The following is a 19,341-nucleotide window of genomic DNA, read 5'->3' on the forward strand; positions in this document are numbered from 1 at the left end:
TCAGCTCTGAGTTCAGTAACAGCAACTACACAGCAAGAACATCACATGATGAAAAAACAAAACCAACAACAAGTTGTTGCCTTATAGAGACTGCATTCCAGAAAGAGGGATAATGCCGAAGGTGTTTACTTAAATGACATACACTTAAAAGAAAGAGATAGACAGAAAAAAAAAAGAGCTGAAGAAAGAAGTTAAGAACCATTTCACAGAGACACAGCTGTCAAGAACATGTACTCATTTTCCTCCTCGATAAATTATACTCACACCCCACCTCAGCCACTCACAGGCAGCGAGAGATGGAGCAAACCCCCTGAGGTCTATGAGCCTCAGTTTGCTTACTTGTGAAACAATGAAGTTTAAATATTAAGAGTAAAGCCAGAATTAAGTGATATGAAATATGTTAAAGATTTTCGTGTGTGTCAGTTAATGAGAACACCCAGAAATAGTCTACTTTCCTGCATATTTACAGTGAATTATTATCATGATGAAAGCTTAGAGCGCAGTGAATGGGTACAAAAAGAAAGCTATGAAATTAAAGCAGTCAGAGTGACATGGAGCAGAAATGGTATGGCGGTTCAATATGGGTTCCAGTGATTCAAAAACACAGAAACATGATGACATGAAATGATCTACCTTGGAAATGTAAAGACAGAAGAATTTCCTAAGGGCTAGATATACATAATAACTCTTAGGAAATGCATAATAACTATTTCCACCTAGTATCACCTTATTTTCTCTTAGAAAAAAGAAAAAGAAATAAACTGAAATTAAAAAAAAAACCAGACGGCTAAAATCTTACTTAACAAAAATTAACTACTTCTCCACAGTTTAAAGAGCTTTTCTCAACTTGAGTCTTATGAGTTGTCTTTCAAGTTTGATTTCAATTATGTCCTGGAATAAGTGGATGAATGAATGGATAAATATGTTAAGAAATGTATATTTAATCACATACTCACAATGAATTACAAATTTGTACTAGCAGTCCTGATTTTCTCAGAGTGGAATTTCTCATAACATCTACTAATCAATACTGAAATTAATTTTGCTAAGGATATAATACAGAAAAGTTATGATTTTTCTCCATGTTGTCTTGGTTCTCCAGAGTTGTTGATGGACAGAACATTTCTCCAACACAAAACAAAAGATTTTCACTTACATACATTAGTTTTGGCAATTATGATACTAAGGGTGTCATAAATGTACTTATTAGTCTATTGAAGCACAGTATTATTTAAAACATATTCCTTATCAAAGTTCTACCAAGAGTTTAAGTTTACCTATTCCTTTTTCGTATACAGTGTATTTTAGGTAAATCATTTTTATTATTCTTCACCATCACAATTCAACCTGCACTAAATTATCAGAAGAATAATCGAAGAAAATAAAGCTTTAAAGCAAGAGAAATGGAGATTGTAGATCAATTCTGGACCCAGAATCTATTCAACTCTTTACTGTAACCTCATACACTGTGCCCTTATAAATACAAAGGCGGTACACAAAGATTTTCAACTCCATCTCGTGTGCATCATCTGTGACTAAGAGTTTAAATTAAACAGTATACAAAAACTCTTATCTCCATTTTTCTTTGCTGATGTGGGTGAAGACAAGTTGTAGTCTACATAGGACAAAAATCACCTTTATCCTATTAGCGTTTTAACTCTAAAATCCACTGCCCCTATTCAAGCTGTCATCTCTAGCACTTAATTTGCTTGCATGTTGTTCTTTGAAATGTCTCTTGTTTTTACAGCTTATCTTGTTACCTCCCTCCTAGTAGTATCAGCTACCATATTCTAACCTTGCCAAGTCAAACAGCAGTTGTCAATTCTGAGTCACTTTAGCCACATAAATTTAGTAATCCCCACGCTACTGGAGGAAGTTCTTTGGTCAAAACTGTTTCAGTCTTGGATAAGATCAGCAGAAACTATGCAAAGCCATTTTGAGTTTACCCAAATGAAAATGAAAACAAAATGGATGATTTCCTTCATACAGGAGAACTGACTCCACTTTGCACTGTTATTTATAATTTTAAAACCTCAAGGAATGATTATTCATAGATATGTAGAATGCGAAGAAAGTAAAACAGTCTGTTCACTCTTTCCTGCACTAGAAATACTTTGCACACTGTTCTTAGTTAATGTATTTTAATTTATTTTTAAAATACAATTTGTTCTTTGACTGTAAAGCATCTCAGACACTTACCAAAACTTTTTTAAAAATTATTTTCTCTTCAATATATTCATGTAGAACCAAATAGATAAGCGGCACACTCTAAGTTGGGATTCAGTTGATGTACGAGAACACCTTTTTCAATACTGTCATTTAAATTACATGAACTAAAATGCCAACTCTGGGTAATGCGATTCCCTCAAAGCATATATCTTATTTCATTACATATGTATGTATTCATAATGTTTTATTTCGAGCCTATAAAATATGGTATACTCGGGAGAAATCTGACAGATGATAAAACTGCATGAGGGTGGTACGTGTGCACGTGTTTTCATACTTCCGCACGGCTGCTGATTTCTTTTTATTACAATCAGCTGTCTGAATCATTTGCTTTGCATCACATTTAATAAACAGCATATGGGCCTACTAATGTATGTGAAGGACCTGTTCTGTCTTTTTCTCCTCACATACATGCTCTTTTATATTGCAGTTAAGCAATCCATTTCCTGGGTGGGGAGAACTTGAAAGTGAGCCATATGCCACATGGATTTCACTGTAAAAACAATAGCTAAGTTTATTTTAAGAAATGGTAAAAACAGAAATGAAATTTTTAATCTCAGTATATTCTCTCTGTACAACATGGAAGAAATATATTTTTGTATTATGCTGTTCTACATGTTTCTCTTTTCAAAAACTTTAATGTTTTAAAATCCTTTTCCTGTGGGTAAATGTCTCTCTGGCTTTCGCATACACAATTAGTATGACAGTTAGTGTGGACACCTGACAAGAAGAATCCCACTATATTTGATGGGTCACACCTGTAATACTAGGTCCAGTGGAAGGATGACTGCTAGTTTGGGCCCAGTCTGCACAGCAGAGCAAGATGCTACCACAAAATAAGAAAAAGGACTCGTGATGTAGACAAGGGCTTCTTGGATTAAATGGCCAATTCTTCAAAAGATCTTTAAATAACCTTTTGTTTATTTTAAATTAAAGGTTTAATGACCAAATATACTGAATTTCTCAAATTTGTTTCAATCTAAAGTGACTCAGAAAGGGTGATGATTTTAAAGCAAGACAAGTAATACCCAATTTTTAAAGTGGGGACTAATATTATTAAAAGTCTAATTCCTGAGAGACAAAGGAAGAGTGTTTTGAATGTTAAGTGCACTCTAAGATAATGGGGTAACCCTGAGTCCCTCTAGCCTGACATTAATGCTTCCCAGTCTGGGGCAATCACAAGATCCCAGGGTTGCGCTCATCAACCTTAATTCTACTTTTTCTCTGTCATAAATTTAATTAAACTTATTACTCTTCAGTGACCCATTTATTGCCAATAAATGATGTTGATACACAAATACACAATAAGCAATATGGATATGGGATATTATCTTCTGTGGAGGAGGAGTATTTCTAAAATAAATGCTTTTTCTCACTTTTCCTATAACAAATTCAGATTAGTAAAGCAAGGCCATGTGTGATTAGAAATGTCAAAGCCATCAATCTGGAGGAGGACTGACTTCAGAGATTTCATATTACCACAGCCTCCACTTTTACCAGGCATTACTGGAATATTTACCATGTGTATGTTAGATTCCTTTACAGAGGCAGTCATGTTCCTACAAGCCACAAATTTAATAAATCCTCAGATATAAAACTTTCATTCTCACATTTACCTTACCAAGTACTTTATGGAGCAATTTTCTTACTCATAGCAGTGGGACTGTTCAATGATACAAATAAATAAATAAGTGCTATTTCAACCTACAGCTCTTAACTCCAAAGGAGAATGACTGCTGGAATCTCCCAAAAACACAATTCACTATTAAGGAGACTTCAATGATCTGTACGGTCTATCTTGGATTGCGTCCATGAAAGATTATTACCAGGAGGATCAGAAGGACTTTATTACAGCGTGCATCGTGGGAGCCAAGGACAGGGCTATGGCTGACTTCCAGTGCTCAGAGAACGAGCATGAAAAGCCTAATATACCACAATACTGAAATGGTTATTGTAAATAACTGGTCCATTTACATCAGATTACTGTAGGTTTTCAACAGAAACTCAAAATACCAGCTCTGTCAGTATCAGTCTCAGGACATGGAGCTGTCTGTGAAGACCTCCTATCGTGCACTAACACCGCCAGGCCTATGTGGTTCTATGAGGAACTTTAGGATTATGTCTAAAAAACTCCTTGTAAGAAAACCAGACCTTAAGGTGAAAGGAGGTTTTGAAATTATGAAACAGTTGAGCAGAGCAGTAAAATAATCTTGAAATAACATTTTTAAATATTTTAAAATATAAAATATATTTATATATTTCTAAGTCAATGCTGCAAATATATGCAGACACATTTTATTTTGGAGGGGAAAACAGACTAGCGGCTGTTGGAAAACTATAATCATAAGTTAAATTTCAGTGTTTTTTTCAGTAATTTACATAAAAGGCAATATTAAATGCCAGATTGACATGTTAAGTATTAAGAAAATGGGGCTGGGGATTTAGCTCAGTGGCAAAAGTGCCTGTGTGGCAAACAAGGTTGTGAGTTCGATTCCTGGTACCGGGAAAAAACAAAGAAAAACAAAACACAAAAAAAAAAATTAAAAAAAAAGAAAAATTATTGAGAACAAAAGACTCAACTTCTAAGGAATATATGCTATAGATTTTTGCTTTGCCATTTAATAAATTTTCCTTTAATATAGGAAGTATTTATTTTTACAATATAAAAATCTCAATATACTGACTGTCAAGCTTGCAATGCATAATCTACTGACTTTAATAGAACATTTCTAAAATAAAATCTTTCTGACTGCATAATTTGATATCAAATTATTTCCGGGATGAACTGTAACACGGCTGGCCCATTCTACTAGGAATGATGTATTTGTGTGTGTACCTGTGTGTGTCTGTGTGTGTTTCCCCTGTGAGCAATGCCAAGTCTTCCTAAAGTTTGCTTACAAATTTCAAAACAGGTACCCAAAACTTACAGTAACTGGACAGTCAAATTCTCTACATGGTGTTACATAAGATAATATTTTTGTGTTTAAAGTTGTTTAGGAATGCACATCAAGTCCAATAGATAGTTCATAAAGTCCAATCAATAAGAAGACGGACTAAATGAAGCGCAAAAAATATTAAAATGGATTCTTTAGCTATTGGGAATCAATGGCAGTACTCTTCATTTTAGAGAGAATGTGTGTGTGAGCAATAATGTGCAGCAATATTTCTCAAGCTGCTAAAATGAAAAGACCTCAGAGGCAGACATCTCTCTGTGTGGCTGTATTACATTTTCTGTTCTGTTTTCCCCTATGGGGGGCAAGAGAACTGCCTTAACCACTTCAGAAATGCCCTGATACCTTTCCAGGAAGAAAAGGTATACCTTAACATAATTGTAAGATATATGTGATAATTACAAAAGAACAGCAGGGGCAGATGGAGGCTGAGAGTTGCTTCATGACTAGGCCAACTATTAGCAAACTAAATATGCTAGCTTCTTAGTGGAGACAGGTATTTTTACTTAACCCTAGATTGAAATATACATCATCTTTTCTGCATATGTGCTCCTAAATATAGGCACTCCTATGTGTTAGTTTTTGAAAGCCAGCATTATTCTTATTTTAGAAGGAAATGAAATCACAATATCTCAAATTGTAGCTCCAGCTGAGTCATAAATACTTGGTTAAGGCATATCTTCTCCTTAATATTTAAAATTTTAATAAGATATAATACTAGGAATAAGGACATCTGGAAATTGTTTTATGTGTATAATATATAATTCCTTCGAACTTTTTCACGATGATTTTAGGGTTTTTTTCCGTTTTATTGAATTTGTTAATGTATCTGGAGAAGCATTTTATGCTTAAGCAAGTTTAAACATGTCCGATAATTTAAATCAACTGTGAAGTATAATTAAAATAAATATTCCCTTGAGAGGTGAAAGAAAGAACTTGTGCTGGAGTTAAAAATACTGTACCCAGGACTTGAAGCAGATATTTTCTCACCTAGACACATATTATTTAAAGTAGTTTGTCTAGCGTTTATGAAGGCAGTTACCTAAATATGAAAATATTATTCCTACATTTACCCTGTACAGAGATTAATTTGAAAGAATCTTTGGGTTTACATGTTTAGCTAAAATTTTTCACTCATTTTAAAATTTCTAACATATTAGACAAGTTTAAAAGCATTAAATAAACTATTAATATGGTTTTTACTGCTTGCTTTACTGGACGGTTTGCATAATTAAAAAGTTAATTGCTTTGTTTCCACAATCCTTGGGAGACATGAGACCAATGCACAATCACACTCCTAATGCAATAATTTCTTATTCTTCCTCCCACTGAATTAAGAATCTTCCTTTCTTTGGTAAGAAGATGAAATTAAAAGGTGTGTGTGTGTGTGTGTGTGTGTGTGTGTGTGTGTGTATCTATGTGTCCAGAATGGACTACCAATAAAATACAGTTAAAAGAATATAACATCACATTTAACAAGAAAAGTACATAACATTAATTCTTCCTTTATTTTGGGTAAGATATATCTTTAGGGGGCTCATGATACTGAGCCTCTTATCCATTATTTAAAAACAAATGCATAAAAATAAAAGCAAATAAAACCTCATGTATTAGGCTCTTTCTTCTTTATTGATATGAATACTTGACTATTTAACGTATAATCCCTCAGATCAACACTTACAAAAAAGCCACCATTTGATTGGTAATTGAAGATGAAATAAAATATTATTTTATGCAAAAGAACATGAAACTGCATTGTGCTTTCGAATACATGTATGTAAAAGAGGATTCTGAGAAGCGGATAGGGCATAGATTAGTAGGTGGCATAGACAATAAGGAAACAAGAGAATAAGGAATTTGCTGAAAAATACACTCTGACCCAGTTCTTCTGCTACATCTACAACAAAACCATCTTATCTACTTCAATGTATTTTTAAAATGGAAATAATAACAGCAGCTACACTAGGTTTTCCTGAGCTTTGAATGCAATAAGGCAAATATAGCCCTTTCAAGATAATAACACCCAATTATATATATATGTATAACAGCTATGTGAACACCTAGTGTTATCAGGTATTAACCTCAATTTACTTATCTTCTCAGTTTCATCATGTATAAAATGCAAATAATGTCATCTTCCTTAGAGTGACTCCATAAAGCAAAGCAATATGTAACACTCTCAGGTAGGAGGGGTATAATATAAAAGTATTTACTAAACTAATTTTCCATATGATATGTACCTTCTTTGAGGGTTTAGAAAGGGTACTATTACATTCTTCCAATATACAATTTTGATAGATAGATTACCCATTTTGTTATTCTTTTCTGGTGCTTATGCCTTTTGAGTGTGCTTACCTGAAAGGGAGTGAATACACATCTAATTCGTTTGTCTCCAACTCTAGAGACCCTTACTAATATCTTCCTCGCTTTAGAGTCATTTCAGCCCTTTATGGTTGAACGTACTATAATTGGGTGCTTTGCCCTGTTTTGAAGTTGTCTCAAATATCCCATAAAAGTTGATTTCTACATTTATGCATGCATTTGCCTTAATGCTTTAATTAGCAGTTTGAACCGAGATCAGAACAAATGGAATTAATGGGCATCTAATTGGAAGATTCTGTCTACAGAGTTATTGGCCATAATCTTTCCAGGGCTTTACTTACTGTCCTGAATATTTGTGAGTTGTCTGTAATGCCTTGAATTCAGAGAGTACTTCCGTCTGGATGCTGAATTATCTTTAATAATTATTTTCTGAATACCTGCGTGAGTTACTGGTTTCTGTCATTTACTATTTCTTTACAGTAAATTGAGAAAACTATATGCAAGTTTCTTAAGACAGAAGCCATTTGATTGGTAGAAAATAAATGTGGCCTTAGTACTATGTTTTATTTCTTTATGGTTTTCACAGAATTATATTTCTGATCAACACTGGAAATTGTTCATAGTATATAAAATCATATGTTCCTAGCCTGGAGAATTAGAACCAATAGGAAATTCAAAGACAGCCAAAAATAAGTGAGACCAGTAAATATTACTGCAGGTGAGAAAATCATCAGGCATTTACTAAGTACTATGAATCTTGAAAGCTTAACTGAATGTGGAAATAAAGTAACTGTAGAATCGAAAAGCCTTTTAAAGCATTGTATCTATAAACCACTGAAAAAAGTATTTTGGCATAATTTTAATAACGCAAACTTCCCAAAATTATAAGTTCCTCTAATTTCACAATAATCCTCTGAGGTAGCTGAAGCAGTAGTTATACTTGTTTGCACCATGTGCGTGAGAGAAACTGTACTTGGATTGACCTAAATTACCTTCTTAGAATGGGATGGAGCCTAAACTCAAAAGGCATGTGCCTGAAATTCTTTGCAAACATATATATTATATATCACAATGCAATGGAATTCAAGGAGAATTTTTAACTAAAAATTGATGGCACAGACTCTTCTGTAAGGTACCCCAAAGAAAAAGAAATTCAATTGTCTGAAATGTCTCAAATATAATGACTTTTGATAGAAAAATGAATTATTTAATCCCCAAAAGGTCATAGATAAAGTATTATAAGAGAGAAAATGACAAGAGATGGTGAGTTCAGGGTGGGCAGAGGAGTAATTTTAACAGAATGGAGAAAATAAAGAAAAAAATAAGAATCTTGAAAGTCACTCTGTAGGACAGCCCTCTAATTCTCCTTCAGAAATGAAAGGATTGTCAGAGGAATGTGAAACCTTTCATTAAGGTAAAGAAGTGTGCATAATTTTTCTGCAATTTTTAAGAACTGAAAAAATAAAATGAGCTAAATAACAGGTTAGAAGTCTTGCACTTTGTGTTCCAAAATAAATTTTTGTTTACCTACGTGACTACCTGTAAACCCATGGACAATTGATAGAACTAATTTAATAGCTACTTGATCCTGGGGACATACAGAATAAATACTCAGACAAGAGCTACGAGAGAAAAACGTGAGCTTGATTCAGAATAGAGGACAAAAACAGTCTAGGACGGAAATAGACAGGAATTAGATTTTAGATCTTCATTATTCTGAGAGAAAGAGATGAACCAATGCTTTCCAGGAAACTACCAGAGGCTCTCAAAATTAAATTCTCCAAAAACTGATGAAGGCAGAATACAATTGACCACAGTGAGTAAAGAGGAGTAAACTTGAGAGGAAAGACTGATAAAATATACTTCTGTAGGAACAAAATGCTTCCACTCACTTGCTCAAAGATGATGCACGGTTGGAAATGTTTTAATCAAAAGGAAGGAAAGAACATGGATTAGGCCCTAGAACACAATTTCCTTAAAAATTTAAAAAATGGAAGACTGAATCATTTTTAAATGAGAATTATATGATAATTATGACAATTTTGACAATTGTTTTTAAAATTAAGTACCAGTTTGGGAGATGTTTCTTATCCACACATTTTTAGTGTCAGGTGTCACCTAAATAGGTAACTGCCATGTAGATCGTAAAAGTGATGTGTAACTGGTGAACTTTTGCACAGTGAGTGGAGTGGACATCCAACAGAACAGAAGAGAAGCAAGGAAGGATACAGTCTGGTTGTTCAAGCATACCTGGGGCTAAAAGTACTTATATAAGAAATTACTATTTGTAATTGAAATTATTTGTATAAGAAAATTAGAAGAATGCACAAAATCCTTAGCAAGTGACCCTAAAGAAAATAGGGGAAAATAACAGCAACAAGAAACATTTGCAGACACAGAAGTGAGGTTGGTATTCCATAATAAAACAGATACTGAATGATTCTGAAAGGACCAGAATTTCCGTGAGATGAACAAAGTCCAAAATAGATCAGTTCTGCAGTCCTTATCAAGTCTCCTTGGGTCTGAGTAAAGAAACCCCTTTGAGTCTCTCCTTATCAGACAATATTTGAAGAGTTTCAGTGATTTCCTTTGGATCTCCTAAAGAAGGAATACTGCTTTGGAAAAGAGGCACAGACCTTCCTTATCTCCTGAATGGGATACTCTCCTGTTCTAAATTTGTTCTAAATCTGTTCTAAACAGATACTCTACTTTAACATAAGGGTCATGTAATAGTGTCTACAAATGGTCACCGGTTTATGGCTCTGTACTCTTCTGAGGCATGGATAAAACAATATTTTATGGATCAAAGAGAAATATTCAAGACACTACTCAGAGATGACTTGGCCACCAGCCCTCTAACCTTACTTTGGCAATGCATTACACTTGCATATGTTCTACTCACTGTGCAGGCCAAAAAGAAGTGCATGTACCAGGCCAGTAAAAGGACATTTCTAGAGACTTCTGATGAAATAAATATACATCAGGTGCATTTTTAAAATTAGAAATTATTATGTAGCAATTGTTTAGAGAATCTTGAACTGTAAGACAAGCTTTACCAACATAGTTTTTATTCACGATCCCAAGCAAGCAACACTGACCATAAAGAGAGAAAAGGTTTTAGTGACACGGATGTTTATAAGTCCTTAGAAATGCCAGAGCTGGTATTGCCCTTACAAATCATTATTAGTAAATCCTTCCAAAAAATGTGTTTGGAGGATTTTTACCCCCATGGATGACATACTAGTTGTGGTAACACTGACATTGGATTTCCATGGTGATGTACACATGTAAAATGGACTGAAAATGCACAGTTTCTGCAGTACACAATTTAAATTTATTCCCCATTCAAATTCCATTTTTAGTATTTTTTGTTCTGAAACACATCTACTTGCATCATATTACAAACAATTGGTAGTACTATTAGTGTCAGGATTTTAGAGTCACAAAATACAATTTTAGGCTGGGGATTTAGCTCAGAGGCAAAGCGCCTGCCTGGCAAGCGCAAGGTCGTGAGTTCGGTTCCCGGTGCCTGAGAAAAACCAAAAAAAAAAAAAAAAAAAAAATACAATTTTAAGGTGATGACCAGAATCATGTTATCAATTATGACATCTCAACACAAGTGTAATTTGTCTAATATACTTTAAATTTCAAGTAAACGGAATGAACAAATTACTGTACAATATAAAATAAAATACAAAGTCATATAAAAGAGGACAATAATTTTAAAAGATAATTACTGTTATGCATTCAGGGAAAAAATAGCAAAGGGCTTACATAGAAATTTCAGATTTTGTAGTAATTTCTAACAGTTTTGTTTTTTAAAAAATACCTGCAAATGGGAGCAACTCATGACTGATTAAGCATGAATTGATGCCCTGGACATCAATGCATTAAGAGGAGGCTCAAGGGATACAACTGTGCCCCTGCCTCTGACAGTGATGTCACAGTAGATTTACTGATTTGAAAACTAAAGCATCAATCGTTTTCTTAAACTATATTTCTTGGTCTCCAGATTTTATCTCACTTTCACTGAAACTCTGTCAGCAATACTGTGCCCTTGTTTAGTGTCTGCACCTAAGTTCAACATTTCTCCTTGAATACATGTGCAGAGGGATTATTCCAATGCAGCATATAATGGTGAACAGGCAGGCCCTGTCTTTAAGCACTTTGCAATGTAACAGCAGAGAGGGACTATAACAACTCAGAGTCCCTCCACTCACATCTCCTCATCGTTTTCACTAATCAGGACCTGCATGCTTTCCTGTGTCTACTTTATCTTCATCCCTGCAGCACTAGATATGTGATAACCACACTTTCCTAATTCTAACGTCCTACTTTAATCTGCCTCATTTTGTTAATTTAATTTTCATCTTGTTTTTAATATAATTCTTGATCATCTTCACTGATGTTGATTTCTCGGTCATTTTCTTACAGTTCAGTACTTTTAAAAACTCCCTTTGGGATAACACCTCTTCTTCGATGCCTTATGTTAAAGGGATGGACTCTCCCATTCCCAAGTATTCATCATTATATGTATGAAAATGACCCTTAAAGTTCTATTTATCTCTACTCCCAAGTTTCAGATTGAGATTTCAAATACTTTTCCAATATCAGTCGCACTTTTCAAACATGCCTCAAATCCAACATGCCTTGGCCAGACCATTACTACAGAAATACACTGTTCTTCCCATCTCCCCTAGGCTAGAAGACAGCGATACTATTCTCCATCTTCTCAGATTATCTTCTTAGCTAGCACTCATTATTTTGCATAACCATATTGATATTTCTACTTATCAAATTTCTACTTACTCATCTTTCAAGACCTTGTACAATTCTTTGTACTCAAATTCAAGTCCTCTTCTGGTTCTCTAGCACTTAATCTTTCCAAAGACAGCCTCTTATACCTTCACTTTCAAAAATCTACTGCTGCCCATCACAGCAAGTAAACATACAGAAAACAGAGAGCGTGTCTCGTTTACCTTTGGGTCCTTGGTGGTAATTTGCATTCAGTCCATGCTCAACAAATAGTTATTCAATTAAACTTCATGAATTCTCACAATACTCCACATTCCCTTCCATTGTATAAAATTTCAGCTACAACTTTTGTGACCTTTTGCTGTGAATATGGGCTGAGTGAAATGTGGCCTTACACAGAACAGGAACAATGTACACAATTCAGCGCAGGGCGCTGTGGCTCAGAGGAATGCAACTTGAGAGCAGTACAGTGATGGGGACCAAATGCAGGTCCTCTGTGATCTCATCAGTGGAGAGCGTGAGCATTTCACAATAGATATAAAATCCAAAAAGATACATTAGAAAATACAACTGAGCACATTCAGCATTTACAAAAAGCTTCACGTTCTTCTATTACCTATTTATTCCTCAGGATTTCCTATCACTTGTCCCTTCACTTTTGACTGTAGAGCACAAAAAATAGTTTTAATTGAGATTAACACATTTTAACAGTTACAAGTGTATATAAAGAAGGCATTTAAATTTGCATATATGTGAAATATTTTCCCATTCTTACAATAAATTTATAATCAATTTTTTCTAAACAGTAATGAGAAGGCAAAGAAGGTGATGATACCTAATGCTCCCAAAATATACATGCATAAATTAAATTTACTATAAGCATTATAAACAAAGAAACCTATTGACTATATTTTAGACTAAAAGAGAAAGTGAGGGCCGGGGATGTAGCTCAGTGGCAGAAGTGGTTGCCTGGCAAGCGCAAGGTCCTGAGCTCAATTCCTGGTACCAAAAAAATAAATAAGTAAAACAGAAAGTGACCCAAAGGTTAATATCCACAAGCCTAACTTGAAGCTTGGAAAAAATTGCAAAACTGATTTGCAGCTATGACAAAAGGAATTTTTAAAAATCTAATTTAATCTAATTTACTCTATAGTAATCTAATCATCTAATTAATTTGAGTAGTATAACTGCTCTGAGAGAAATAATTGCAAAAGATTATTTTCAGACTCTGATTAAATTTGAGAGGCTTCATGTACAGTACACACATTTTTAGTATTTGTCTATATTTGTACATAAAGAGAGAAAAGGAAACTAAAATTAATCTGTTTTATAATTTAGATCTTGATTTAGTTCTAGGTTCCAATGATAGCAATGCTAAATTCCAAAAGTTTTCAACTAATTTTATTAGGATCAAAAAAAAAAAAGAGAGAGAAAAAAGAAAAAAGAGCTGTAAGAAAAGAATATAGGGCCAGGGGTATAGCTCAGCGGCATATGCACTTGCCCAGCAAGCCTGAGGTCATGAGTTCGATTCCCGGTACCAAAAAAGAAAATAGAAAGAAAAAGGAACATAGAGAAGACATAAAAAAAGAAATAGTAACAGTTACTGGGTTACAAAAATGAAACACAATTTGCATTTATGTGCTTTTACATCAACGCTGTAGATCAATTTAATTATTTTAACTAGGTTGAAGGTAAGTAAAGAGAGAAGGTAAAATGTAAATCATATTTCAAGGCCCTCTTCCATTGTAACATTTTGTAGTGAACATGTAAAACTTTCAAAACCTGCATTTATAATTGTTCTTCTACATAATTCTCCCTTTCCTTCCCTGTACCACATACTACTGTGATCTTCTCTAATGAGCTTCCTACTTTTTATATTAAACTTGCTTTACAGAAAAGAAGGTTGTATTTCTCTAACATAAGCGTTTCTATGTTGAAAACAGAGATTCTTTTTTATTTATATAAATATCTTCAAAATGTCCTGGTCATTTTATTTTCATTATGTGTTTGTCAAATCAAAATCACCATATTATCATCCTATGAAATCATAGCAAAGAATATACTGTTCTACTTTGCTTATTCAAGGAAAAACTGCTTTGCTTACTAAAAGAAAAAAGAAAAAAATGTACTAGAAGAGCTAATGAGGGTGAGAGTTTTACTCTATAAGTGGAATATCTATGGAGATGAGCAAGTTTCTCAGCGGGTGAGCTAGCCTCACCAATTAAGTATAGTTAGCACTTCATATTGAGAGCTGAGTTACGGTTACTTTGCCAGAGAGTATGTACTTAAGAGAGTTTCTATAGTTCACTAGAATTGAGTTTTTGTACATCATTCTGAGGGGAAAATCAGATAAAGAGTAGAAACAGATTTGAATTAGAAGCATAAAAAGAAAGCCAAAAACAAATACTTTAACTAAATGAAAGCACTAAACAAAATGCATTGTCAATAGTATGGCAAACTTCCCAGAAGTTCAATACCTTGGAAGTCTTGAGGCAATAAAAGCCACTCTAAGTGACCTCCAAAGTCACCTTGAGATTTGATGAGAGCTCATTCCCTTCTGAAATGTCATAAGAGTTCAGCAGAGCGATGTAGTTTTAAAAGACCAAATTAGAATAAAAAGGTAATACGGCCACACATTTTATCAGCATTAATTATTAATATGAGATTAGAAAAGAAAGGGCTGAGAGTCCAGTAAGCATGTTAATTACTCAGGCTTTTTTTTTTTTTTTGGCTCGCTTCTCCTGTCAGTGTGAATATTCTAGAGTAGTTCAAAGGGAAATATACACCTGAAGAATAATGCGCTCAGCGGGACAATGAGTATAAAACTTGAAACTTTAAGAAAGAGAAAAAAGAACATAGGTAATAATGGCACTTTTCAACCTTGCGTGACAAAGAACACAAAAAACTGGGTTGATTTGATGCCAGAAGGCCCAGCTTTCCCCTCAGTTTAGGTCTTTGCTGTGTTTGTAAGTCACCGCTCCCAAATTCACCCCATTGTAACCCAGAAATGAAAAGAAACTGATGGAAAGTGCTCAAGGTGAGAAGATCTTTCTCAACTGATCGTTTTAAAAAGATGTCTTTGTAAGAATAAGCATTTTATGAAGTGTTTGCAATTAAACCATTGTTATATCAAATCTATCTAATGTTAATAATCAAATAATTTATCATAATTAATAAAGAAATAATTTTATCAGTAATCAATATGGGGAACTTAGTACTATAACACATGTAATTAGCACTATTATATGCTATGATCTTATTTAATTTCTTCTAAAATGATTTTTGATTAAAGAAATTGGTGCAAAGAATGGTCACAAAATTACACTTTTAGTAAGAGATGAAACCAGGATTCAAACTTGTGTCTTAAACCTGCTGCTTAAATTGCTAATTCTACTCCAAACACTGCAAATGCTCCTCAAGAATGATGCCTCTATGGAATTATTTTAGACTGAACTGTTCAGTGTCCTGAAAAATTAGAGAGTAACTGTGGCACACATATTAGTTAGCTGAGACATAGATCACAGACAGTTTTGTATCATGCTCTCTCTCTAATCACTATGAAGTCTGAGTGAACGGGGCCCTTCCAAAGTGGTGGCATGCAGATTTCTTGAGGACATCTAGGAGGTACAGAGCCATGCCACAGACACCTGGGAAAATAGAAAAGTGCATTCAGCCAGGGCACTGGCAAAGAGAACGACAGAAATTACATAACTATGAAGATGGATCCTCAGCAAGGTATATTAGCTTTGTCCTAAAGAAAAAAATATGTGAAGCACTTGCATTTGAGGTATTAGTGCTTATGCCATTCTCAAGTATTTGAAGATTTAGCAGAGATGGAGAAGGCAGCTTTGCTACCTAGCTCAGTTCCGATGGAAAAAGCAGAAGCTAACACCAACTGGACAACGCTGCCTTATAGTTAGATGCCTGCCTGGAAGGTGGGAGAGAAGAAGACAGAAGGTTCCTTGTTTTATACAGAGACATGTGTTTAGTCTCCATTCACATCACTTTTGGCCTTATAAAAACAGTAGCTTAATCCCAAGGAATCTTTCTTGCTTCTGAAGCAATCTACAAAGTTCACTGCAGATACAAAGGGGCTCAAAGCATACAGCACCATGTTCCATTTTCAAACACAAGGTGCTATCCATGCTGTTTAAAGCATTTGCAATGAAGCAATGAGACAGTGAATGAAACAATGGAGCCTACCTTATGTAAGTTTTCAAACGTTAAAAAAAAATTTCAGATGTGGAGAATTAAAAATATTAGCGAATACAAGTTGGAGGGTATTTTTCAAAGATCTAAGAAAATCAAGAGGCATAAGAATAATTAAAGATTTAGAGGGGCCACATTTCTAACCTCATTTATCTTTTTCAAACCCTTCTTTTGAATTATCTGCTGTTCTTTTTATTTATGCCTGAGGTTTGCTCTCTGGACAAAAAGCATACAGTGTTTTCTAACTTTCATCTTTCTTATTCTGACCCAGGTTCACACAATCAGGCAAGAAATTTCATGCACTCGCTCCATTGTGACATGTCTTAATCATAATTATTGCCTGTTGGGGGCACGGCAACCAGGACTAGATCAAACCTTTAGATAGCTCTTGTGCAGCATGATTTCAGGGAGGCTCCAAAACTGCCACCCACACTGACCTACGATGCTGTTAACCTTCCTACCCACCTTGCCAGAAATCACACGTTTTGATTTCGGTCCACTCCTTTGATTTATGTAAAGCATGCATTACCTAATGTGAGAATGCATACCTGTGGGATGACAGGAAGGCCTTAGAATTTTTCCGGTCCTGCCCATATTAACATATATTATAAAATTTACTCTTTATCTCTGTAAGAGACAAAAAGTTCGCTTTCAGTTCTGTAGAGTAAAAAAAAAAACAGAAAAGAAATATTGGATGTAAGGACAGAATTATGAATTCACGGATCCAGGTAAGATCTCAGAGTTAACTGAGTTAATTGCCTTAGAGAGAATCAGCAGCAGACCAAGGCGAAATGACAAACTTAAGGTTAGAGGCCAAAGGGAGTGTCTTCTATATCTAAGCGTATTAAACACTACACGTGATCAAGCCATACATGGAAAAGACCAAGTGTCTTTGGAAAGATGATTCAAAGGGGTTTTAAAGATAGTCTGTAATCCCAGCAGTTTTGCAGGGTGGAATAGGGGGATCACAAGTTTGAGGCCAGCACGTGTAATTTGGCGGCTAAGCAAGACCCTGTCTCAAGATTTAAAGAGGAGGTAGGAGTAGGAATATGGCTCAATGGGAAGATCCTACGTTCCACCCATAGCATTGCAAAAAAGGTGGGGGTTGCAGAATGAACAGGCCACAGCATGATGCCTGGGGCCAGGATGAATAGAGCACAATAGAAGAAACTGTGCAACACCACTCAAAAAAACCCATAAGAACTACTGCATAATCAAACTAAAGGTGACCTTCGCATAATCATAATTTGGTATTAATGTGATGATGTTTTTAAGTCTAATAATTGCTCCTTACTCAGATTATTATTTATCATATTTTAATCATTTTAATTTTATAGTAAAATCTTTTATCAGTACAAACTTCCCACCATAAACTCTACACCTTCAAATGTTATTTCTCTAATATTTAATGAATAGTAAATACATTACCCCATGAAGAGTAGCATAAAATAATAATGCTGATAATAAAGTCAAAGAAATATTAGCCACCTTGTCTTATATGTGTATGTATGTATATAAATATATATATATTTACATATATATGTTTTTATATAGCACATAATTTCTCTGAAAATGTTTTTGGAAAAGGTATAATACTTATTACTACTATACAGAGACCCAAAATATATAAATTCCCAAAAGATACAAATTCCACAGATTTGACACTTAAAATAGTGGATCTCTTTCTCCATTATTGAGATTGCAAGAAACTGTTTTTTTCTTACAATAAATTCCTTTTCCACAGGTAGTAAAATAAGTCAACTTCATTCCTCTATTGACATTAATGTGGATTTGACTACAGAGTAAAGACGATTAGAACCCACAGGCTTTCATAACAAATTTTTTTTTTTATCATGCCAAAATTCAGAAAAGGGATGAAAGCTTTGGTAAAACATGCATACATTTTACTGGCTATTTATTTAAAGTTCCCTGTTTCAGTTACTTCCTTGACACTACAGCTGTGACAACTATATTTTATTGTTAGCTATCCTAATTTCTTCCTGGTTTGTATCATGATACTGAAATGTTATATATTATTGCATTAAAAATTGTCTTCTAAACTTTACAGTGAAATTAATCCAAAACAGCTTGCTGTAACTCTGTCGTTTTGCACAGGTTAAGATTCTAGGAAAATATTTGAGATAATAATTAGGAACTAGGACAACCTCCAACCTGGTATATTCATGGAAAATCCAAATGAAAATCCAATACAAATCCTGATTAAAACCTAACCAAGTAAAACACCACAGGTACCTGGATTCCAATTAAATGTGGCAGGTGAATACTTGACAGGTTTCAATTCCAATTATATTAATGTCAGAATGACCCATTAATATTGACGATGACATTACCAGATCTCAAGTGATACAACTGCAGTGGAGGGGGAGATGAAGTCTACAGTCTTGGACCCAAGCAAAACTGTTACTCAAATGTCAACAGCTACATTTGGATCACTCAAAGTGCATCACATCACTTCCTGTCACTACCTATAGATCAGGGATAACATGAATCACAGCTAGCAGATGACAAACTGTTTATATAAGCTCGGCATTTCAAGTGTCAGTCACATATAAATCAAGAAAAGTCGTTTATATTATTACAGCCCTTGCTGTTGACAGGACTTGACATAGTCTTGAAGAACAACAATAAGACTTATTTGGGAAATCTTTCTCAGTCAGCTTTTTATTCTATGTACAAGCTCACCTGTGAAGTGTTCCACCACATGCATGTCTCCTAAAAAGTAACCAGTCTGTGTTTTAATTATTTGGCATTTCTTGCTTATTTCAGTTGGTGGATGCTCTTATATTCACAAAACAGAAAGTAACATTCAAATGTATTTATAGAGTTCTTTCTGTTAATATAGCTGACATTCAAA

At 34.4% G+C, this 19,341-nt stretch overlaps 1 protein-coding gene across 9 annotated transcripts in view; it reads right to left on the reverse strand.

Moving 5' to 3' along the window:
* Pcdh7 (protocadherin 7) overlaps nt 1–19,341 on the reverse strand; it is a 394,384-nt gene that overhangs the window by 186,636 nt on the left and 188,407 nt on the right. For 2 of the 9 annotated variants that reach the window (XM_013518078.1, XM_013518077.1), the window contains exon 3: nt 10,844–11,031. The exons of the other annotated variants lie outside the window; for them this stretch is intronic. In XM_013518078.1, the coding sequence (XP_013373532.1) occupies nt 10,976–11,031 (56 nt within the window). In that variant the 3' untranslated portion in view covers nt 10,844–10,975. Of the gene's footprint in view, nt 1–10,843; nt 11,032–19,341 lie in introns of those variants that run through there. 9 annotated transcript variants of the gene reach the window in all.

The sequence above is a fragment of the Chinchilla lanigera genome, unplaced genomic scaffold (assembly GCF_000276665.1).
Source record: "Chinchilla lanigera isolate Chin_1 unplaced genomic scaffold, ChiLan1.0 scaffold00042, whole genome shotgun sequence".
NCBI classification, from domain to species: Eukaryota; Metazoa; Chordata; class Mammalia; order Rodentia; family Chinchillidae; genus Chinchilla; species Chinchilla lanigera.